This window comes from Dendrobates tinctorius, unplaced genomic scaffold (genome assembly GCF_039654945.1).
Source record: "Dendrobates tinctorius isolate UK_male_01 unplaced genomic scaffold, ASM3965494v1 ptg000079l, whole genome shotgun sequence".
Taxonomy (NCBI): domain Eukaryota; kingdom Metazoa; phylum Chordata; class Amphibia; order Anura; family Dendrobatidae; genus Dendrobates; species Dendrobates tinctorius.
The window spans coordinates 11,264,402-11,282,045 of NW_027361747.1; the positions used below are offsets into that span (position 1 = coordinate 11,264,402).

Genomic DNA, 17,644 nt, shown 5'->3' on the forward strand with positions numbered 1-17,644 from the left:
AGAGGCTACCATGGTTAGTACCCAGCATATAATATATACAACCTATCCTATTTACCAAATCATTTTTTTTTTTTTTTTTACACCATCTCCCACATAAGATAATTTCGTGAACAAACTTCTAAAGGAGTGCACCCCTATATGTGAAAAAGGGAGGGAACTAAGGGTGCTGTCATGGGCTTCCGAAAAATACCGCTACCGGTACGTAACTTAATACTTTATTCGGACTCCCATGACAGCACCACGAGAGAATTACAGAGATGTAAAACTAATTTAGGGAGGGACTACAGCCTGCAGCACCCTTAGCCCAAAGGTGAGATCTGAGGAGGCACCCATGTCTAACCGATAGTGGTTAAAAAAGGTGGAAGGAGATGACCAGGTGGCCGCCTTACATATCTGGTCAATTGACACTCCCGATCTCTCTGCCCAAGATGATGCCATGGCACGAGTGGAATGCGCCTTCAAATTCTGTGGAGCCGGACCGCCACCTGCTGTGAAGGCAAGAGAGATAGCCTCCCTAATCCACCTTGCTAACGTGCGTTTTGATACTCTACAACCTTTCCTGGGACCTTGGAAGGATAGAATAATGCATTCTCCTTTTTCCAAGGATCCGTGGCTGATAAATATTTAAGTAAGCATCTCCTAACATCTAATGCCTTCCTGTCTAGAAGATCTTTAAGGGACCCCATGTCCTCAAAGGGTAGTGAGGACCTTTTTGATGCCTTCGCAATGGCTGCATCTAATTTGGGGGCCTTGTCCCAAGTATTCACTGTCGGATCGTCAAAGGGATATCTACGCTTGAGGGCTGGTGGTAGCGACCCTCTTTTATCTGTTTTTTTCCACTCTCTGCGGATCAGATCCTGAATTTTTTCATTCAGTGGGAAGACTCTTCGCTTCCTCTGCTCCAGCCCCCCGAACATGACATCCTGCATGGATAACTGGGGCTTAGGCTCCTCCACTTCCATTGTCCCTCTGACTGCTTTTACTAGCTTGTCTACTCGGTCAAGCGGCAGGCAAAACCGACCCGAGTCCTCATCTTCTGAGGAGGACGAGGGAGATGAAACATGGGAGCCCTTGCTTCTCCTCCATTCTGCCGAAGAATCAGGCTCCACAGGGTCCCAACCCCTTAGACTTTCTGGTTGGGACATGGATTTCAGAGTTTCCTTCATCTCTGCCCTATGTCCTTTAAAGTCGCAGCTACCGCAGGCGACTCCTCCGCCACTGTCTGCTGGATACAGGGGGGACACAACCTTTTGGGGCATGAGTCTGGTAACGGGCATGCACAGAGTGCGCATTCCCTGTGTTTGTTTTTACTCGTAGCTTTCTTTCCCTAGAATAAAACACAGAAGGAGGCCTCGTCACTTAGTGAACATTCACGAAGATCACTTACCAGTGCCGCAATTAAGTACCGGAGAATGAAGGGGGTTTTTCTCAGTCGCTGCTCCTGTCTGTCTAGAGGAGCTTTTATGACTGTGTTGGTCACTTCGTCCCGCACGCTCCTTACTGTCGCAGGACTCCTTTTTCTTCTGTTTGACCTGCCGAAGGTCCTCAAGGGGCAGCAATGATTGTCGTTGCTGCTGCTTCTCCTGATTGCTCTCCATTACTGCGTGCAATAATGTGGCCAAAGCACGGAACCCATGTAGGGGCCTGCTTATATACCCCTCCTCCTTCGGATAGCAGCTACCAGCCGCACCCCCCTTAATTGGGCCCCCTCCCAGCTTGCCCAGCCACCGGTCGGTGGTCCAGCGCTTACCGGCGCCCTTCCTGTTGGGCGCCGCCATCTTGGGCCTCCGCGCCTGCGCAGTAGCGCCACGACCCGGAAGCGCTGCCAGGTTCCGCCCCCGACGTCACCGCGACCCCTGCACGTGACCGGAAGTGACGCGGGACACCCAGGCGATCCTTACACAGCGCTCCCCGCCCAGCACCATGCAGCCACGCCGCCCACCGACCCTGCGACCGCGCCGCTGACCGGGGGACCCGGAGGGCATACTCACCGGCGGTGCCGGTATCTTGACTGGAGACAGCCATCCTCCGGACGCTGCTCCCTGCCATCCATGCCACCACCGTGCACCCATCCAGGACCACCGTGGCGTCTTCCAGGAGCCGGCCTGGGCATCTGGAATTTCATCTGTTGGATCCTGTCCCCTCAGGAACAGGAAACCAACAGATGCGTGGGAGAGGTGCTGCCCTTTTGTATCTGTAGGTTTCCTGTTCCTGAAGGGCGGATCCCCTCTCTCGTGGTGCTGTCATGGGAGTCCGAATAAACCCTGCTGTAGCTAAGTAAATAAAAAGCAAAGAGTGCATTTAAATAACAGTTTTTAGTAATACTTTTTTGATCAAAAAACAACATAAAAGCTATCCCACCACGACAAGGTAACTCTGATCAGGACAGTCCTACACTGTCTAATATTAAAACCTTACCATGTGTCAGTGTGTAAATAAGGGCAGACAAAAGGACTGGGCCCAACCAGTGAACACCAGTCTGGTGAAGCCCTATATACAATTTCCAGCTCAGGAGAGGGAGGCCACACCCCGGCTTGCACAGAATGCAATAATACAAGGAAAAAACACAAAAATTGAGCCTGACTTAAGTTGGTATACATGCAGAATATAAACGCTCCCTCTCCTGAGCTGGAAACTTTATATAAGGCTTCACCAGACTGGTGTTTCACTGGTTGGGCCTGGTCCTTTTGTCTGCACTTATTCACACACTGACGTCAACATTGACACATGGTAAGATTTTAATATTAGACAGTGTAGGACTGTCCTGATCAGATTTACCTTGTCTTTGTGGGATGGCTTTTATGCTATTTTTTGATAAAAAAAAAAAGTTACTAAAAACTATGTTATTTAAATGCACTTTTTGCTTTTTATTTACTTATTTACAGCAGGGTTTTTGCTCACTTTTTCTCTTGTAGGTTTTATATGTAAATGAAAAGTCCTGGATTCTAGTACTTGTCACCAAGGGTACAGAGGCTCTGCATGTGCGATCACTCGTGGTTGGGCTGCATCACTCAAAACCACCATCTAATCTGTGCACATATCTTTAATATTGTGATAAAAAACAGTATTTTTTATTATACCACATTTCTTCTATTTCTGTTGCATAAAGGAATCCTTCCATGCTGCCAAGATGGCGTTCAGACAGTTTAAGCTAAGAGTACGAAAGTCGTTGTCTCCGTCTCACATGGGACCAGAATCTCTGGAGGATGCTGTGATTGACTACATTGTCCGCAATCTGGATCTCTACGATGTGCAGTCCAGTGTTAATGTATGTTTTCCTTTTAATAATAAGGCATTGAGGATATACCCCCAAAATATATCTATTTCTGACTGACTAAACATTGGGGCAGATTTACTATTCGCGTGTAATATTCGCAGAGGAGACATTGAGAAGGTGCGCCCAATCTATCACCATGGTGTGTTTGATAGATCTGGCACACGTTAGGCTCGATTTTCTCATGGGTTGCATACTTTACACCAGTATGTTACACCTAAAAACTGGTGTGCACTAGTAATAAATGTTGAGCATTTTGCAGAAAGGACTTTTCTGTAAGATATCTGAATATTTCTTAGCGGCTTCGACCTCTTCCAGAGGTTTTTTTCAACTTCTTGGTTGATAATGGCCTGTCTTACTCAGCACTATGCCGGATTTACACATCTGTGTTTTGTGGTCCGAGTACAGACCACAATACAAAGACCGAACTCAGGTTTTGTGACCCAAACTTGACAGCTTGTTTGTCATAGATGAGGCTGTTAAGTTTGGGTCAGGAAAATCAAGGCCCGTCTCCTGACTGTGAAACATGAATGTGTGAATCCAGCCTTAAATGGCATCTGTAAGCAGCTTTTTCTACCTCATCTGAGAGCAGTCTGATGTAGGCAAAGAGAAGCTGAATCCAACGATGTATCACTTTGGTTACTGGGTGCAGCCATTCTCACACAGTGAAGCAGAGCTGAGGAAGATAACCCCGCCTACACCAGGTTCTATATATACAATGTCCATAGACAGTGAGCTGCTTATCACAGGAGGGGGGGCGTTGCTGGACCAGGAGATAGGCCTGCTGTGTCCCAGCAATAATAAGCGCCTGGTGCTAAAACAATAATTACAGGCAAAAAACCCACTAGTTTGATAAGCAAGGCATCACTGAAATCTGCGTGTTAACACCCAACATCATGCTGTATTCAGATAACATAGCAAAAACCTGCTGACAGAGTGCCTTTAAGTTGCCAGGAGATCAGAAGCCCCACTACAGATTTAGTTTTCAGTCTCATTCACTGCAATGTGATGCATCTTATTTTTGTTTCTATTTCTTACATATTATAGTTATTAAGACCAGATAACACCTCATTCAGACATATTTTTTATTTATCAGCATGCTGCGTCCAATTTGCAGCCAATTGTGGTCTGTGTTTCTTTTTTTACAATCTGTGTGGCATCAGATTTTTCTCGGACCCATAGACTTGAATGGGCAAGAGTGATCTGAATTTCAGGTCAAATATAGATATGTGTTTTATTTTTTTCCAGACAGTCAGAAAAAAATCCCTAAAACAGGCATGTGGATATGGCTATAGACATGAAATACAAACATGTGAATGGGACCTTAACACTAGTTTATAGCCATGTGTGCTTGGCCACAATTTAAAAAAATGTTGCAAAAAACCCAAACCTTGATTTTTATGTTTGTACATAAAATTAAGTGTACCTGGAGGGTAGCGCGGGGTGGTAGCCGCGGGCGAGACACTGGTCTTCTCCTATGATGCCCCGGCGTGCTACATGAAACAGTGGGTCCTGGCTGGGTATTTGTGTTGGTGCTGTGAGGGCCTTACAACCGTGCAGGCTGCCTGTAGCCGATACTGTTGGCCGGTCAGGACCATAGGTTTCAAAGTTCAATAAAGGAGAATCCCATTCTAAAACAGTCTTTACTGAATAGTAACTCGATAAGGCCGGGGTCACACTAGCACATGGCATCGGATGCAATATGCTAATGACCCTCGGCTCCTGCTCTGCTGCGAGCAGGAGCCGAGTGTCATGCGACTGTGCTCCGAGCCTCTTGAACAGACAGGATCAGAGAACAACTGCGGAGGAGGCAGAGAAAGTAATTTCTCCATCTCCTCCATTGCTGGGGTCAGCGTATATTGCACAGCACTCGGATGATATCCGAGTGATGTGCGCAGTGTCACTCGCACCCATAGACCTATATGGGTGTGAGTGAGCCGCGACTCGGCCCAGTGTTGGTGACAATCGCAGCATGCTGCAATTTCACTTGCACGTAGAATACGGCCGAGAAAAAAAAACGGTGATGGGAGCTGCCCCATAGATGAATACTGGTCTGAGTGCTATGCGATGTTTTATCACAAAGCACTCATCCGTATTCATTGCTAGTGTGACCCTGGCCTAAGGGTTATGTACAGGGGGGGTACAGAGACATTTGGGCGTTTCCTTCACAGTGAAACATTTTCACACACATCTTTTTCTTTTCCTTCCACTGTAGTCTACACCAGGGCCGGTGAAGTACACTGTTTCACCCTACTTTGTCACAGCTAGCTTATTGCCACAGTCCTGATCAGCAAATCTCTCTACCTGCTCAGAGGTTCCGCGACCGGATCTACAGCTCGGGACCTCCACTAGTCTCACGAACTCAGTCCTGTTTAGGTCCCTTACCTTCAGCGTTTAGCAAACTCAGGGTTTCTCGTGACACTTCGTCCTATCCAAGGACCCCTTTTATAGTTGAAGGTCTCTAATTCTTCAGTCAATTCCAGGTCACGCTACTCCCTCATTTCCTTATTCTTTCCTTAGCAGTTCACCCAACAGCAACACTTCTCATAGAAACTACCTACTGATACTTGAACTTGTCCCTATCTAACTACCTACAGGAAGAAGTCACTAGGCCTAGCACTAAGCCCATCTATGGGCTAGTCCAGAATATTAACACTTGCCCTAACGTCACTACCTATCTATATTAACTATCTTATCCTACCTATTTTATGTCCTAAATGCTAACCTATGTCTTATCCTATGCTATCCTACACTGTACACTGCTAACATACGCATTACAATATCACAATACATTACAATTCTCATAATATATTACATAACTACACCCTATACATTGTTCAGCACAGTTCACATAACATAACAATAATGCGATTGGTGTCTTCAGAGGTAGGAACACAGTAGCCATTGTCCAGCACCCTTACATACCCACAAGAGAAATTGACATATTGTGGGTTTGAAATCCACACCGCAGGTGAGTTTATGCTAAGTAAAAAATAAATAAGATTTCTAGAAATCCTAAAAACCTACATTTCTATAAATAAAATACACAGCATCCAAAACTCATCATGGACACACAGCCTTAATGTATTTGAAGGCGGGAATAGCCCTGCCCGATGCTGCTTCAAACTAGCGTGAAAACACAAGGTCACAACTTTTAAAGGTATTTTACCCCAGTATTCTCCAACTGCTTTGTCCTTCCACGTTAAGTGATAGCAAATATTTTTTTTTTTCATCATTGAAGTCTATGGGAAACAGATCATAACGGATGATCATTCATTATCTTATCCATTAATGGATTTTTTTTTTATGTGACACCTCCTCTAGTAAAAATGGATCTGTTCCTAACAGAACAAATACAGATGCAAAATGGTAAACAGTTTCCTTTTCTAAACAGATGTATTTTCTCATTTTAAAAAAGATGGATCCATTCAAAAATGGAAATTTTTGTTTCCTTTTTGCACCTGTTTTTGCTCCGTTTGTAAAGTATCCTTTGTTTTTTTTTTTTCCCATATTGGATCTGTTACTTAAAATAAGCTGAAATTGTAAAACACAATGAAAATAATATAAACAAGTCTTACATTCATAGTAGACTTTACATATGCTGTAATGTTAGAATAAACTAAGGTGACGCTTCACTTTTATCTTGTATATTTTTGTTATTTTAGGAGGTGATCGGTACTATGAATGTCAATCCTAAAATCTCGTTCCCAGCAGAGGTGGACTTCATTCTGATCAGTGGCTTTATCCGGGAGGTGTGCCGGGTTGCATTTGCCATGCAAACCCTTGAGGCCCCACTAGACATTGCATTTGCTGTTGATGGAGAGCTGTTCAGTGAAACCAAGTAAGGAGAAATCTTAAGCATGCCTCACTGTCATTCTACGACACTGGGTGCATATTTCAGTTTACAGCTGCATTCTAGCACTATCTTAGTCACATGCAGCAAATAAAGGAGCTGCCCGCTAGTTTGACAAACTACTGATTTTGTCAGGGGTAGCTATGGACAACCAGAGATTTGTAGCATTACTGTACATGGTGACTATTCAGATGAAAGGAGCCTGTTTCATACATGGGCAGCCAGGGCAAGAACTGGTCTTAGGGAGCAGTCAGATGGGGCCATATCACTTGGATGAGGATCGCAATGAGCTGACTGGCCATCAGCTCTCCCGACCCGAACGTGACAGCTGCATAGGATGGCCAGTCCGAGCATTTCCTTGCGATCCTTGTCTGAATTATACGGTTGTCTGGGCCCTCACAGAGAGGCCCACGTTCTGGCTCATAGAGGGGGATCTGAAGTGATTTTATGTCCATCTGACTGAATATGGTTTGTCTACATGACATGCCCACTTCAGGGCAAATAACAGTCCTTGCACTTCAGATAATGCAGTAGATATTGGGCGCAAATCATTAAGGTGCTTACACCAGATATCTGGTGTAAACACCTTAATAAGTAATATTGATGTGCAACTTGACAATTGCTAAAAAATATTGCGACTTTTGGCGTTAACCCGCCAGTCCTGGTCAAGCTGCATCAATATGGACATAGCATGGGTGGGACAGGGCATGGTGATGTCCAGCTCTCAAATTCATTATAAGCTACAACACTAAAGTGGCGTAACTTAATCCAGAAATGTACGTAAGCCCCCGGCTGGCATACCTTTCTGGTTACGACGCACGCTGGGTGTCAGGCGCACCCGATTCATTAAGTTACATCCGGGCAGTGTACTCTAGTGAGTGAGTCGTTAAAGCCGGCATACGCTACGTCAGTCTTAATGATTCGCCCCTATTGTGTATAGATACTTATAGATGCCATATGTGTACCAGGTTCTTCGTTTTTTCCTGGCAGAGATCATCTAGCTCCAGGACCTGTTATATTTCTTTATGTCTGTGCCCCCTTATAGCTATGGCCCTGAGCAGAGTTTTATAGTACACTTTTTTGCATTTAGATATCGTCGGACATATGACTCTGCGCTCACTGCTCCTTTGGTATTTTACCACGTGTGGCCGTCTCTGATGGAAAATGACATTGTTGTTATGAAGGGAGAAGCTGTGACAAAGAGAGGTGCACTGGTAAGGCTAAAGTTCTTCAAAATTGGTCTCCGCTCCTTCCACCATGATACGGTGAGATACCAAACATCATTGGACATAATGCTCCTATGGTATTTAGGCTTCAATTTACCAAGGCCGGGATTGTTCATATTAGTCTTGCTGAAGGGGAATTCATGAGTCAGGGGCGCCTGATTCATTGAAAGTTGCACGCCTCTTAACAAATGAAGCGCGTCGTAATAGTGTTTCGCCACAAATCTTTCTCTATCAATTAGAAAAAATTTGTTTTGGCCATGAATTAGAGCTGGCCGAAACTGGTGAGGAAACAGCAAAAGTTGCAAAATTTCTGCTCATTATCGTATTGCACAGAAATTTTTAAACCTTTCAAAACATTTTCCACCAGTTTTCTGGAGTAAAAGCCGTAATGAATCTGGACCATAGCACTGCACTAAATGGTGTAAAATCCAATACGCTCATTATAAAGACATATACATATTCATAAATGGTGAGACTTCATGGGTATAACTATGTAGCATATGTAATATTGAAGTTTCTTGTATAATTAATTTTCAGTGGAGCCCCCGCAAAAGCCGAAGTAGGAGCTGCAGCCCTCTACGTTCTCGATCAGTCAGCCCAGGCCACACCTTGGTAAGTATCCAAGATCACAACTTCAAGAAATGTGACTGCTAGAATATAATACTGACATTGGTCACAATGAAAAGCTTCCCACGTATAAGGTAAATGTAGTGACACTCAATAAAGTGGCTTAGATTTGGCATTTCCTTAGTCCTCATACACACAACTGTATTTAGGATCCATATTAAATATTTTCATCACAAATATTCCTGCAGTTCATTGGGGACATGCATACTGACGCCTACATTTTTATTTTATCAGATTTTTCTTGGGTAAAGAGTAAAAATTTGTCACGGCACCTACAATTATGCCTCAGACAACATATGCATTGTGTAACTGGACCAAGTTGATATTCTTCATGTTCATGTCACATAGATGAGTTGCTATGGATAAACTGCTTAACGTCTTCAGACACTAAGGCCATGTTCCCACATAGTGTAAAAACCTGCTGTGTTTTATCTGTCCCTGCAAAAGTGGATGTGATTTCTTGAGGACTCCTGACCATTATGCATTTAAGACATTGTTGAACTGTGCGTGTCTTGGTGGGTCTTTTTTCTGTAGGCTTCAATGAGGAGCCTGAAAAAATGCATCTAAAACACAGTTGCGATCTCAAGTGCAAAATCAAAGCTTTTCTGTACTAAAAAAAATGCTTTCAAGAAGTGCATCCAATCTAGACCAAAAATCCATCAGATAAATGAGAAAACGTAAAAAGACACAGCAGAAACGCAAAGCTCACTTATTGGCTGTGTCGCTGTGATATCAGCGCTGCAGCCAGTGCTAGTGGCAGAAACGCGCTGGTGGACCTGGGGAAGGTGAGTACAGCGCAGTTTGTTTGTGTGTTTGTTTTTTAATAGCAAACTGTGGAAAAATTTAATTGAAAGGAAACAATCCCTTTAAACTAGTTAGATGGTGTTTTCTCACAAACACTCTGTTTTACATTCTTTCATTTACTGCATTGGCACCAAGCTGGAGACAAAGAAAGGGCAAGGAGGGTTGGTGCTTGATAAACTGTTATTAATTTGATCTCATCACCCTTTCTAGCTTGAAAACAGCTTTAAAACCATCTGTTAGTTAAAGCACAGTAGACCCGCATAACTTAAAGGGATTCTGTCAACGGAGGATGACTGTTCAAACTAATTCCCGCCACTCTGCGCATCATGGCATGGCCAAACCTTTATATACACCTTCCCACCTTGTTTTTGCTCTATCTCCTCCCTCTCCTCTGGACAGCTCCAGCTTCATAGAGCAAAGAAGAGTGGAGACAGATGGAAACCAAGCAGTTGGGAAGGTGTATATAAATGATTGGCCCCGCCATGGTGCACTGAGCGCCTGTACTTGGTTTGAACAGTCATTCTGTGCTGATAGTCCCTTTAAGTTGCTGTTAGACAGGATGAGAATTGGTGGACGAGTGTTTGTAGGAATTGCGTTGCCAATTATTGGAATGTGTAAACCCGCCCAATGCTTGAGCGATTGGATCATTTATATCGGTATACAAATCATTATTGCCGGCAGTACTCAGGCGGTGTGATGTCAATAACATGGACACAGAATGGTTTTATTAAAACATCCCATCAGTCCTTTTCACCTGTTCAGTCAGGCCAGTAAACAAGCGCCAATCACCTTGAGATCAACTCATCTGAATGCTCCTTTAAGAGAAGTAGTTTTCAGACCTCCGGAGCCATATGCCGAATTGTCCACCACAGGCTATACAGCTGCCTGTTGAGATCAAGCTCAGCCAGCCCCTGTTACTTTCTTTGAAGTGAACAACCTACCTTTGGTTATTTTTGTGATCTCCATATCACAGCATAGCACTGGGCACGCACAGTACGTTGTATCCTGTTTTGGGCAGAGGAATCAACTTCCTTTTGCATATGCGCCAATCCTGATATCACTTCTGGATCATCGGCTTTATCACTCGCCGCGGCCCTTTAAAGTCTACTCTTTACTGTAATATTAACTGTCTAAAACTAATTTTAACTACATTTTGAAGAAATGTGTGGAACATTTTTAAGCAAATGTTTTTCAATTTTTCTTCTCTATTTTTCTTCTTCAAGGCATCTAGAAGCCGTAGCCCATCCCCAAGAAGAAGTGGAACCCCAAGTAAGTTAAATGATAGTCAGCATCTTGCTCCATCAATGTTAAGTACATAAAGACACGGCATCAACAAACGAAGGAGCTGAAGGAACAAGGATGTAGCTGAAAACACAATAAACCCCTGAAAAGCTGAAAGCGTGCATCTTATTTATCTGTGGCTGATCTCAGAAAAATAAATTCATTATATATATATACTGTATAATATACACACACACATATACAGTATATTGTATTCATGGTGGTAAAGAGAGAAATGCTTTGCTAGATTTTATGCATTCTGTCCTCCCATCAGAGGACGAGCTATAGGTCAGTGTTGGTCACTTTGCTGATCTGTGTTCCCCTATCGATAATTCCCATACATTTCCTCCTTTAGGGTTCTGAGTGGCTTTTTGTGTGAAATCTGTCCATGGTGGATCGGACAACGTCAGTGGTGCTTCATGTGTTCTCCAAAGTACCTCAGACCTTCATTGTCAAAATGTGAATGACTATTTAGTTTACTGATGTTTATTTGGAGTGTGTTTTATTGCTATATTGTGAACAACACTAATGTACTTTTATATTGATTTTTGTAAAAGAACCATAATGATAATGTGAGTTTTATGATCGGTGCAGATTCTGGGGAAAAAGGTGCTTTGCCCTGTGATTAAAGGAGATTTTAGTGGAACCTAAACAGTGGTGACAATTATGTCATTACTGCCTGGAAATGAGTGGATCACATCTATTTTTATTATTTTTTTTTACTAAGTAATTGAAAATAAAGAACTATTTTGCCTACAAACATTTTCTACATGTAATGATGTGGTGTTTCTTTAAATACAAAGGCAAAGGCAAAAGGCAGGTAAAAGGCAATAAAGTAAAGGTGCTACCAGTTCTTCCGGATTTTGATTCTGCCTAACCTGGGTGGCTGTATGAGTTTAGTAGCAGTACCCTATAGTTCCGATTTAGTGTGAGGTTGGAGTTGTAGGATCACAATTTCTAAAAGTTGGAGACTGACAGCCTGGCGTCCAGCTAAAGATCCAAAGGCTCTTCACATTACAGTAAATGGCACCACAATTAATTAAAGAGCATGCTAAGGTTGCCTGAAAGTTGTCAGTATGCAGGTGGGAATTTAAACAGCTCTAATGCTTAACTGGTACATGGAGTAAGTTGAGAGAAGAGCCATCAAGATGGTGAGCGGACTACAAAGTGTTTCCTACAAGGAACGGTTAGGCTGTGTTCACACACAGCGTTTTTTTTCGCGTTTTTTCCCGCGTATTTGCCAAAAAATCCGTGGGAAAAACGTGAAAAAGATGCTTCCCATTCATTTCTATGCATTTTGCACTTTTTGTGCACATTGATGCGTTTCTTACCGTGAAAAAACCGCATTGCGGTAAAAAATGCAGCATGCTCATTAATTTTGCGGATTTTTCCGCGTTTCTGGCTTGTTCAATGCATTTTGAAAACGCTCCGGAAAAAAACGCGCAAAAAACGCGCAGACAAAAAAGATGCGGTTTCTGGGAAGGGAGTCAGGTTTTTGAGCAGAAATTTTCTGCTACGTGTGCACCTAGCCTTAGAAGATCTGGGAATGTATAGCTTGCAAAAAAGAAGGCTTAGAGGAGACTTAATGGTTGTCTACAAATATCTGAAGGGTTGTCACAGTGTAGAGGAATCATCATTATTCTCATTTGCACATGGAAACATGAGAAGAAATGGAATGAAACTGAAAGGGAGAAATTAAAGACTTTTTGACAGTGAGGGTGATCAATGAGTGGAACATGCTGTCACGAGAGGTGGTGAGTTCTCCTTCAATGGAAGTCTTCAAACAGAGGCTGGACAGACATCTGTCTGAGATGATGTAGTGAATCCTGCATTGAGCAGGGGGTGGGACACGATGACCCTGGAGGTCCCTTCCAACTCTAACAATCTATAATTCATACTTTCTGAACCACATGAAACATGAATCAGTCTGAGTGCACAATTGCAGCCAGGTATTAAAGGGAATCTGTCACGCTTTTTTCCCCCTATTAGCTTCCAGCATAGACATCGGGGGCTTATCTACAGCATTCTGTAATGCTGTAGATAAGCCTCCGATGTAACCTGAAAGTGAAGAAAAACACGTTATATTATACTCACGGAGGTGGGCGGTCCGGTCCGATGGGTGTTACCGTCCCGTCCGGCGCCTCCCTTCTTCATGCGATGACGTCCTCTTCTCCCGTCCTGTAATGGCTCCGGCGCAAGCGCACTGCTCTGGCCTGTTGAGGGCAGAGCAGAGTCCTGCAGTGCGCAGGCGTCGGGAGAGTTCTGGCGCCTGCGCACTGCAGAATTCTGCTCTGCCCTCAACAGCCGCAGCCATTACAGGACGGGAGAAGAGGACGACATCGCAAGAAGGGAGGCGCCGGACGGGACGGCGACACCCATCGGACCGGACCGCCCACCTCCGTGAGTATAATATAACGTGTTTTTCTTCACTTTCAGGTTACATCGGAGGCTTATCTACAGCACTACAGAATGCTGTACATAAGCCCCCGATGTCTATGCCGGCAGCTAATAGGGGAAAAAAAGCGTGACAGATTCTCTTTAAAATCCCAAAGAGTTTCAGAGAAAATATAGCTTGAAAAGCCAGCCGGGGATCATAGGGTGATCCAACAGCCGGCTTCTCCTCTCCCGATGATTAATAGGTTCCTCCCTATGTACACACACATGGGATACACCTGTCAATCAACAGGAGCAAGATGGATAGAATCCAACCATTGACTGCACTGGACTAGTCACATCTCTCTATAGTCCCACCAGATTTTCAAACCATGTTTTCTCTGACCCCACAGTGATTCAGTGAAAACCCTACCTGTACAGTATTATACTTTTCCTCTGATTGTTCCACTCCTGATTTTGGCTTCTAAATACTGATATAAAATACTGACCGTGTGAACGTGGACTAAGGCGACTTGTCCATGACTTCCCGTAACCCATTTCAGAATAAAAATACTAAGAAGCAGTTATTGGATGTCAAAAAAACTTAGATTTGACTTAGATTTACACTCAAATGAAGTTAGGGGTTAAGTATTACACTTTGCAGTAAGCGAACCTTAAAGCTTTCCATTGTTCCAGACCCATGACGAGGTGATATGTGCTGGTATACAAATAGCACAGAAGTGGTATATAGTAAGCTTTGACTGACACTGACTATAGTCAGTGTATAGTGTATAGTCAGCAACTGTAAAATAGGACATTTTTGTAATATATTTTAGAGCCGATCAGTCAGTAAAATAAGCTGGATCCTGATCAAGTGCTGCATATCGTAATGACTGGTCCAATGCTCTGTATTGTGCTGGTTGAATAATAACAACATAGACTAAAGCCTCGCTGTCAGCTGTATACATAAGCCTTATCTTCCCCTTCCGGGAATTGTGAGGGTATGCAGATCTGGATAAATCAGACACAAATGATTTGATTTCGGAGTGTATCCTGCACGTGCACTTTTTAGAGCCTTAAAATGGATATTCACCTATGAATATTGGTTCATTGTTATCCTTTAAATCTAAAGTGATCAAGCTATTCCTTATCTGACAGGTAGAATAATGTGTATTTATTTTTTTGTGAATAACTTTATAAATTATGAAATTCTAGTTGCCTGCTGCTGCCACCAGGGAAGCACATTGGAAATAGATTTCTACACCTCCTACAATTTGTGAATGTTGACCATGACCTCTCGAATATCAAATTTTACGATAATCATAAAATTGTTTGGAGAACTTGCACCGTGTCGAGCGTCTCCCAACGCATGCATAGTGACGAGTATCTCCCCGCGCAGATGCACTGAATCTGTGTATACGTACCAAGCTTCACTTACTGTATGCACAAGTGCTGGAGCCACTGCAAGTCACGGACTCTGAACGCACTCGTGACTGCTCATGCGTGGGGATCTACACGACACTGCACAAATGCAAAGAGCCACTCGACACCGCGCAAGCGCAGGATTTTAGAGCATATTCCTGTGACGTTGGCACACCCCTGAACATCAAGCAGAATGTGTGGAAGGCAACAATATAACGAGCCAGTGACTAAAATAAAATGAAGCACCACCCCTATGACTGAATGAAGAGAGACTATATAACTATACAAAGTGTTAGTGTTGCACATTCCATCACTTACACACTGGGGACAGTTTAGTTGCTAAAAATGACGTGACCGGTTCCCTTTAAAGTAACCCTCACAGACAGTACCTGCAATTCTGTGAGACACTGGTGTTGCTCCTCACTGCTCCCCTTCCCTTCTGGGACATTACATCATAGATCAGGGGGCGCGACCTGCTCCCGACATCTAGTAGCAGCCAGCCCCTGATAATGTCTCCTTCACTGCAGGGCTACTAGCAGGAAGCAGACCAGGCCCCCTCATCCTCAGACTGCAGACAGGAAGACATTATCAGGGGACTGGCTGCTACAGACCACACCCCCCATCTTGGCCTGCACACAAGGAGACATAGTCAGGGGGTTGGCTGCTACTAGAAGCTGTGACCTAAGAAGACTCCCAGAAGAGAGGCGTAGTGAGGAGCAGCCCCCAGCATCAAATTCTGCCCCAACACAACATATTTCAGTCCAGAAACAAGATTGTCTATCCAGGAATAAAAAATAGACTTAAAATACACAATAATAAATAAAGAAAATTAGGAACCTCTCCAAACCAAGAATGAAAACGTAGGTCCCAAAGGCACATGAAAACTCAGCATCTGTCTGATTTGTCTAGTTTGTTCTTTACCACTGTTTAGACCAGGGTTCCACCAACCCCCACTCCTCACAGCCCCCCAACCTCCAGTCCTCATAGTCCCCCAACTTTTAGTCCTCATAGCCCCATCTTCCCATCCTTACAGTCCCCCAACCTCCAGTCCACACAGCCCCCCAACTTCCAGTCCTTGCAACCCTCCAAACCCCAGTCCTCGCAGCCCCCCAACTTTCAGCCCTTCATGCCCCAACCTCCAATCCTCACTGATCCCCAACCTCCAGTCCTCATTGCCTCCCAATCTCCAGTTCTCACAGTCCACCAACCTCCAGTCCTCACCGATCTCCAACCTACAGTCCTCATTGCCTCCCAACCTCCAGTTCTCACAGCCCTCCAACCTCCAATCCTCACAGTCCTCAACAGATCATGTTTCCAGTATTTCCCTAGTTTTGCACATACTGTATGATGGAATTTTTAACAAGGCATCAGAAATTGCCATGGGATCTCTCACCTGTGCAACACTAGGGAAATCCTGAAAGAGTGATCCGATGCGGGGAGGACGGAAGATTGGGAAACTCTGGTTTAGACCTTTGAACTGAGAGGATATCATATTATTCATTAATGTGCTAGTTTGCTCCACCAGGAATGACTCTGACAAGAGCCTCTGACTCATTTACTGGGGGCCAACTTGTAAATAGAAGGCACACATGAAAGTAATCTCCAATTGAAAGGTCACATAAGCCTTCTTTTAGTGTGTTCTCTTTTGCTTATTGCTGTATGAAGTCACCATTATAAGATTTTATAGTCACAATAAACACTATATGATCTAATTAATGTATGTGTATTTTACCTAAGAGTCTGGTGCTTTCCAAAAACAGAGTATTAAATGCTGTGAATTTCTACGTTTGTACTTTTTGATCAATAAACATTTTGAGAAATAACTCTTTGTGTATGTGATTTACTTTTTTTTTTTTTTTACAATTTTGATAAAATCTGTATTCCACCTGATTGCAGTATTTGTATACTGTGTAAATATTGCAGTATATTGGTGCCCAGAGGGTTCAGTGACAGTGGTACCACTAGGCATATGTCCCTACAGAGTTCAGTCTCCACCTCTTGACCACACACTGTTAGTATAGGGCAGTGATGGGCGACCCGACAGTGTGTCACCTCAAATATGTTCCTAAAAGGGTTTGTGTATTTTCGGTCCAAAATGAGTCTGTGAAAACAATTGGACTGCACTCGGAAGACCTGAGTCGAGTCCGATTTTCATGGACTGACAAAATGGAGAAGATGGAGTAATTTTTTTTTCTACCTTCTCCTCATCCAAGAAAATCGGATCATTCTCTATGAAGCTTCTGAAGTCAGCTATTTATGACAGGTCCATAGACAATGAATAGAGGGGATGCCAGGCACACCATTGCTCCATACAGGATGGAGCCGCAGAGCCCTGTCCTCAGACTGTCTGATCTCAGTATTGCTGGGAGTCATTGACAAATTCTGGACATGAATTTAACATTAGCTGTAATATGCCTTTCCATCAGTAGAGGGCAGTGCAATCATACAAATAAAAAAGCACCATTAGCACATACACAACAGTGCACATAGTAATTGAAGTTCTACAACTAGGGCTGAGCGGACCTGTTGATGTTCGGGGTTCGACCTAACTGAAGTCCAAAGTTCGATTCGGGTACGAGAACTATACCCGAACCCCATAGAAGTCACCGAGGAACCCAAACTTTTGTGCTGTAAAATAGTTGCAGTAAGGGCTAAGGGGCTACAAAATGGGGGTAAGAGCAGGACAATTGCCCTGCAAACAACTGTTGAAATGTTAAATGACTTAAAATAACATAAAATAAAAATGATAGCAATAATGTTGAACCAGGAGGCGGAGGTCCAAGT

The 17,644-nt window shown here is 43.7% G+C and overlaps 1 protein-coding gene across 3 annotated transcripts in view; it reads left to right on the forward strand.

The window, feature by feature from the left end:
* The window catches only part of SPATA18 (spermatogenesis associated 18), a 51,230-nt gene extending 39,405 nt beyond the window's left edge, over positions 1 to 11,825 (forward strand). For 2 of the 3 annotated variants that reach the window (XM_073583523.1, XM_073583521.1), the window contains exons 8-12: positions 3,110 to 3,268; positions 6,940 to 7,115; positions 8,218 to 8,341; positions 8,891 to 8,965; positions 11,008 to 11,414. In XM_073583523.1, coding sequence (XP_073439624.1) covers positions 3,110 to 3,268; positions 6,940 to 7,115; positions 8,218 to 8,341; positions 8,891 to 8,965; positions 11,008 to 11,103 — 630 coding nt within the window. In that variant the 3' untranslated portion in view covers positions 11,104 to 11,414. The other variant, XM_073583522.1, reaches the window with a different exon arrangement.
* Positions 11,826 to 17,644: the final 5,819 nt, after the last annotated feature.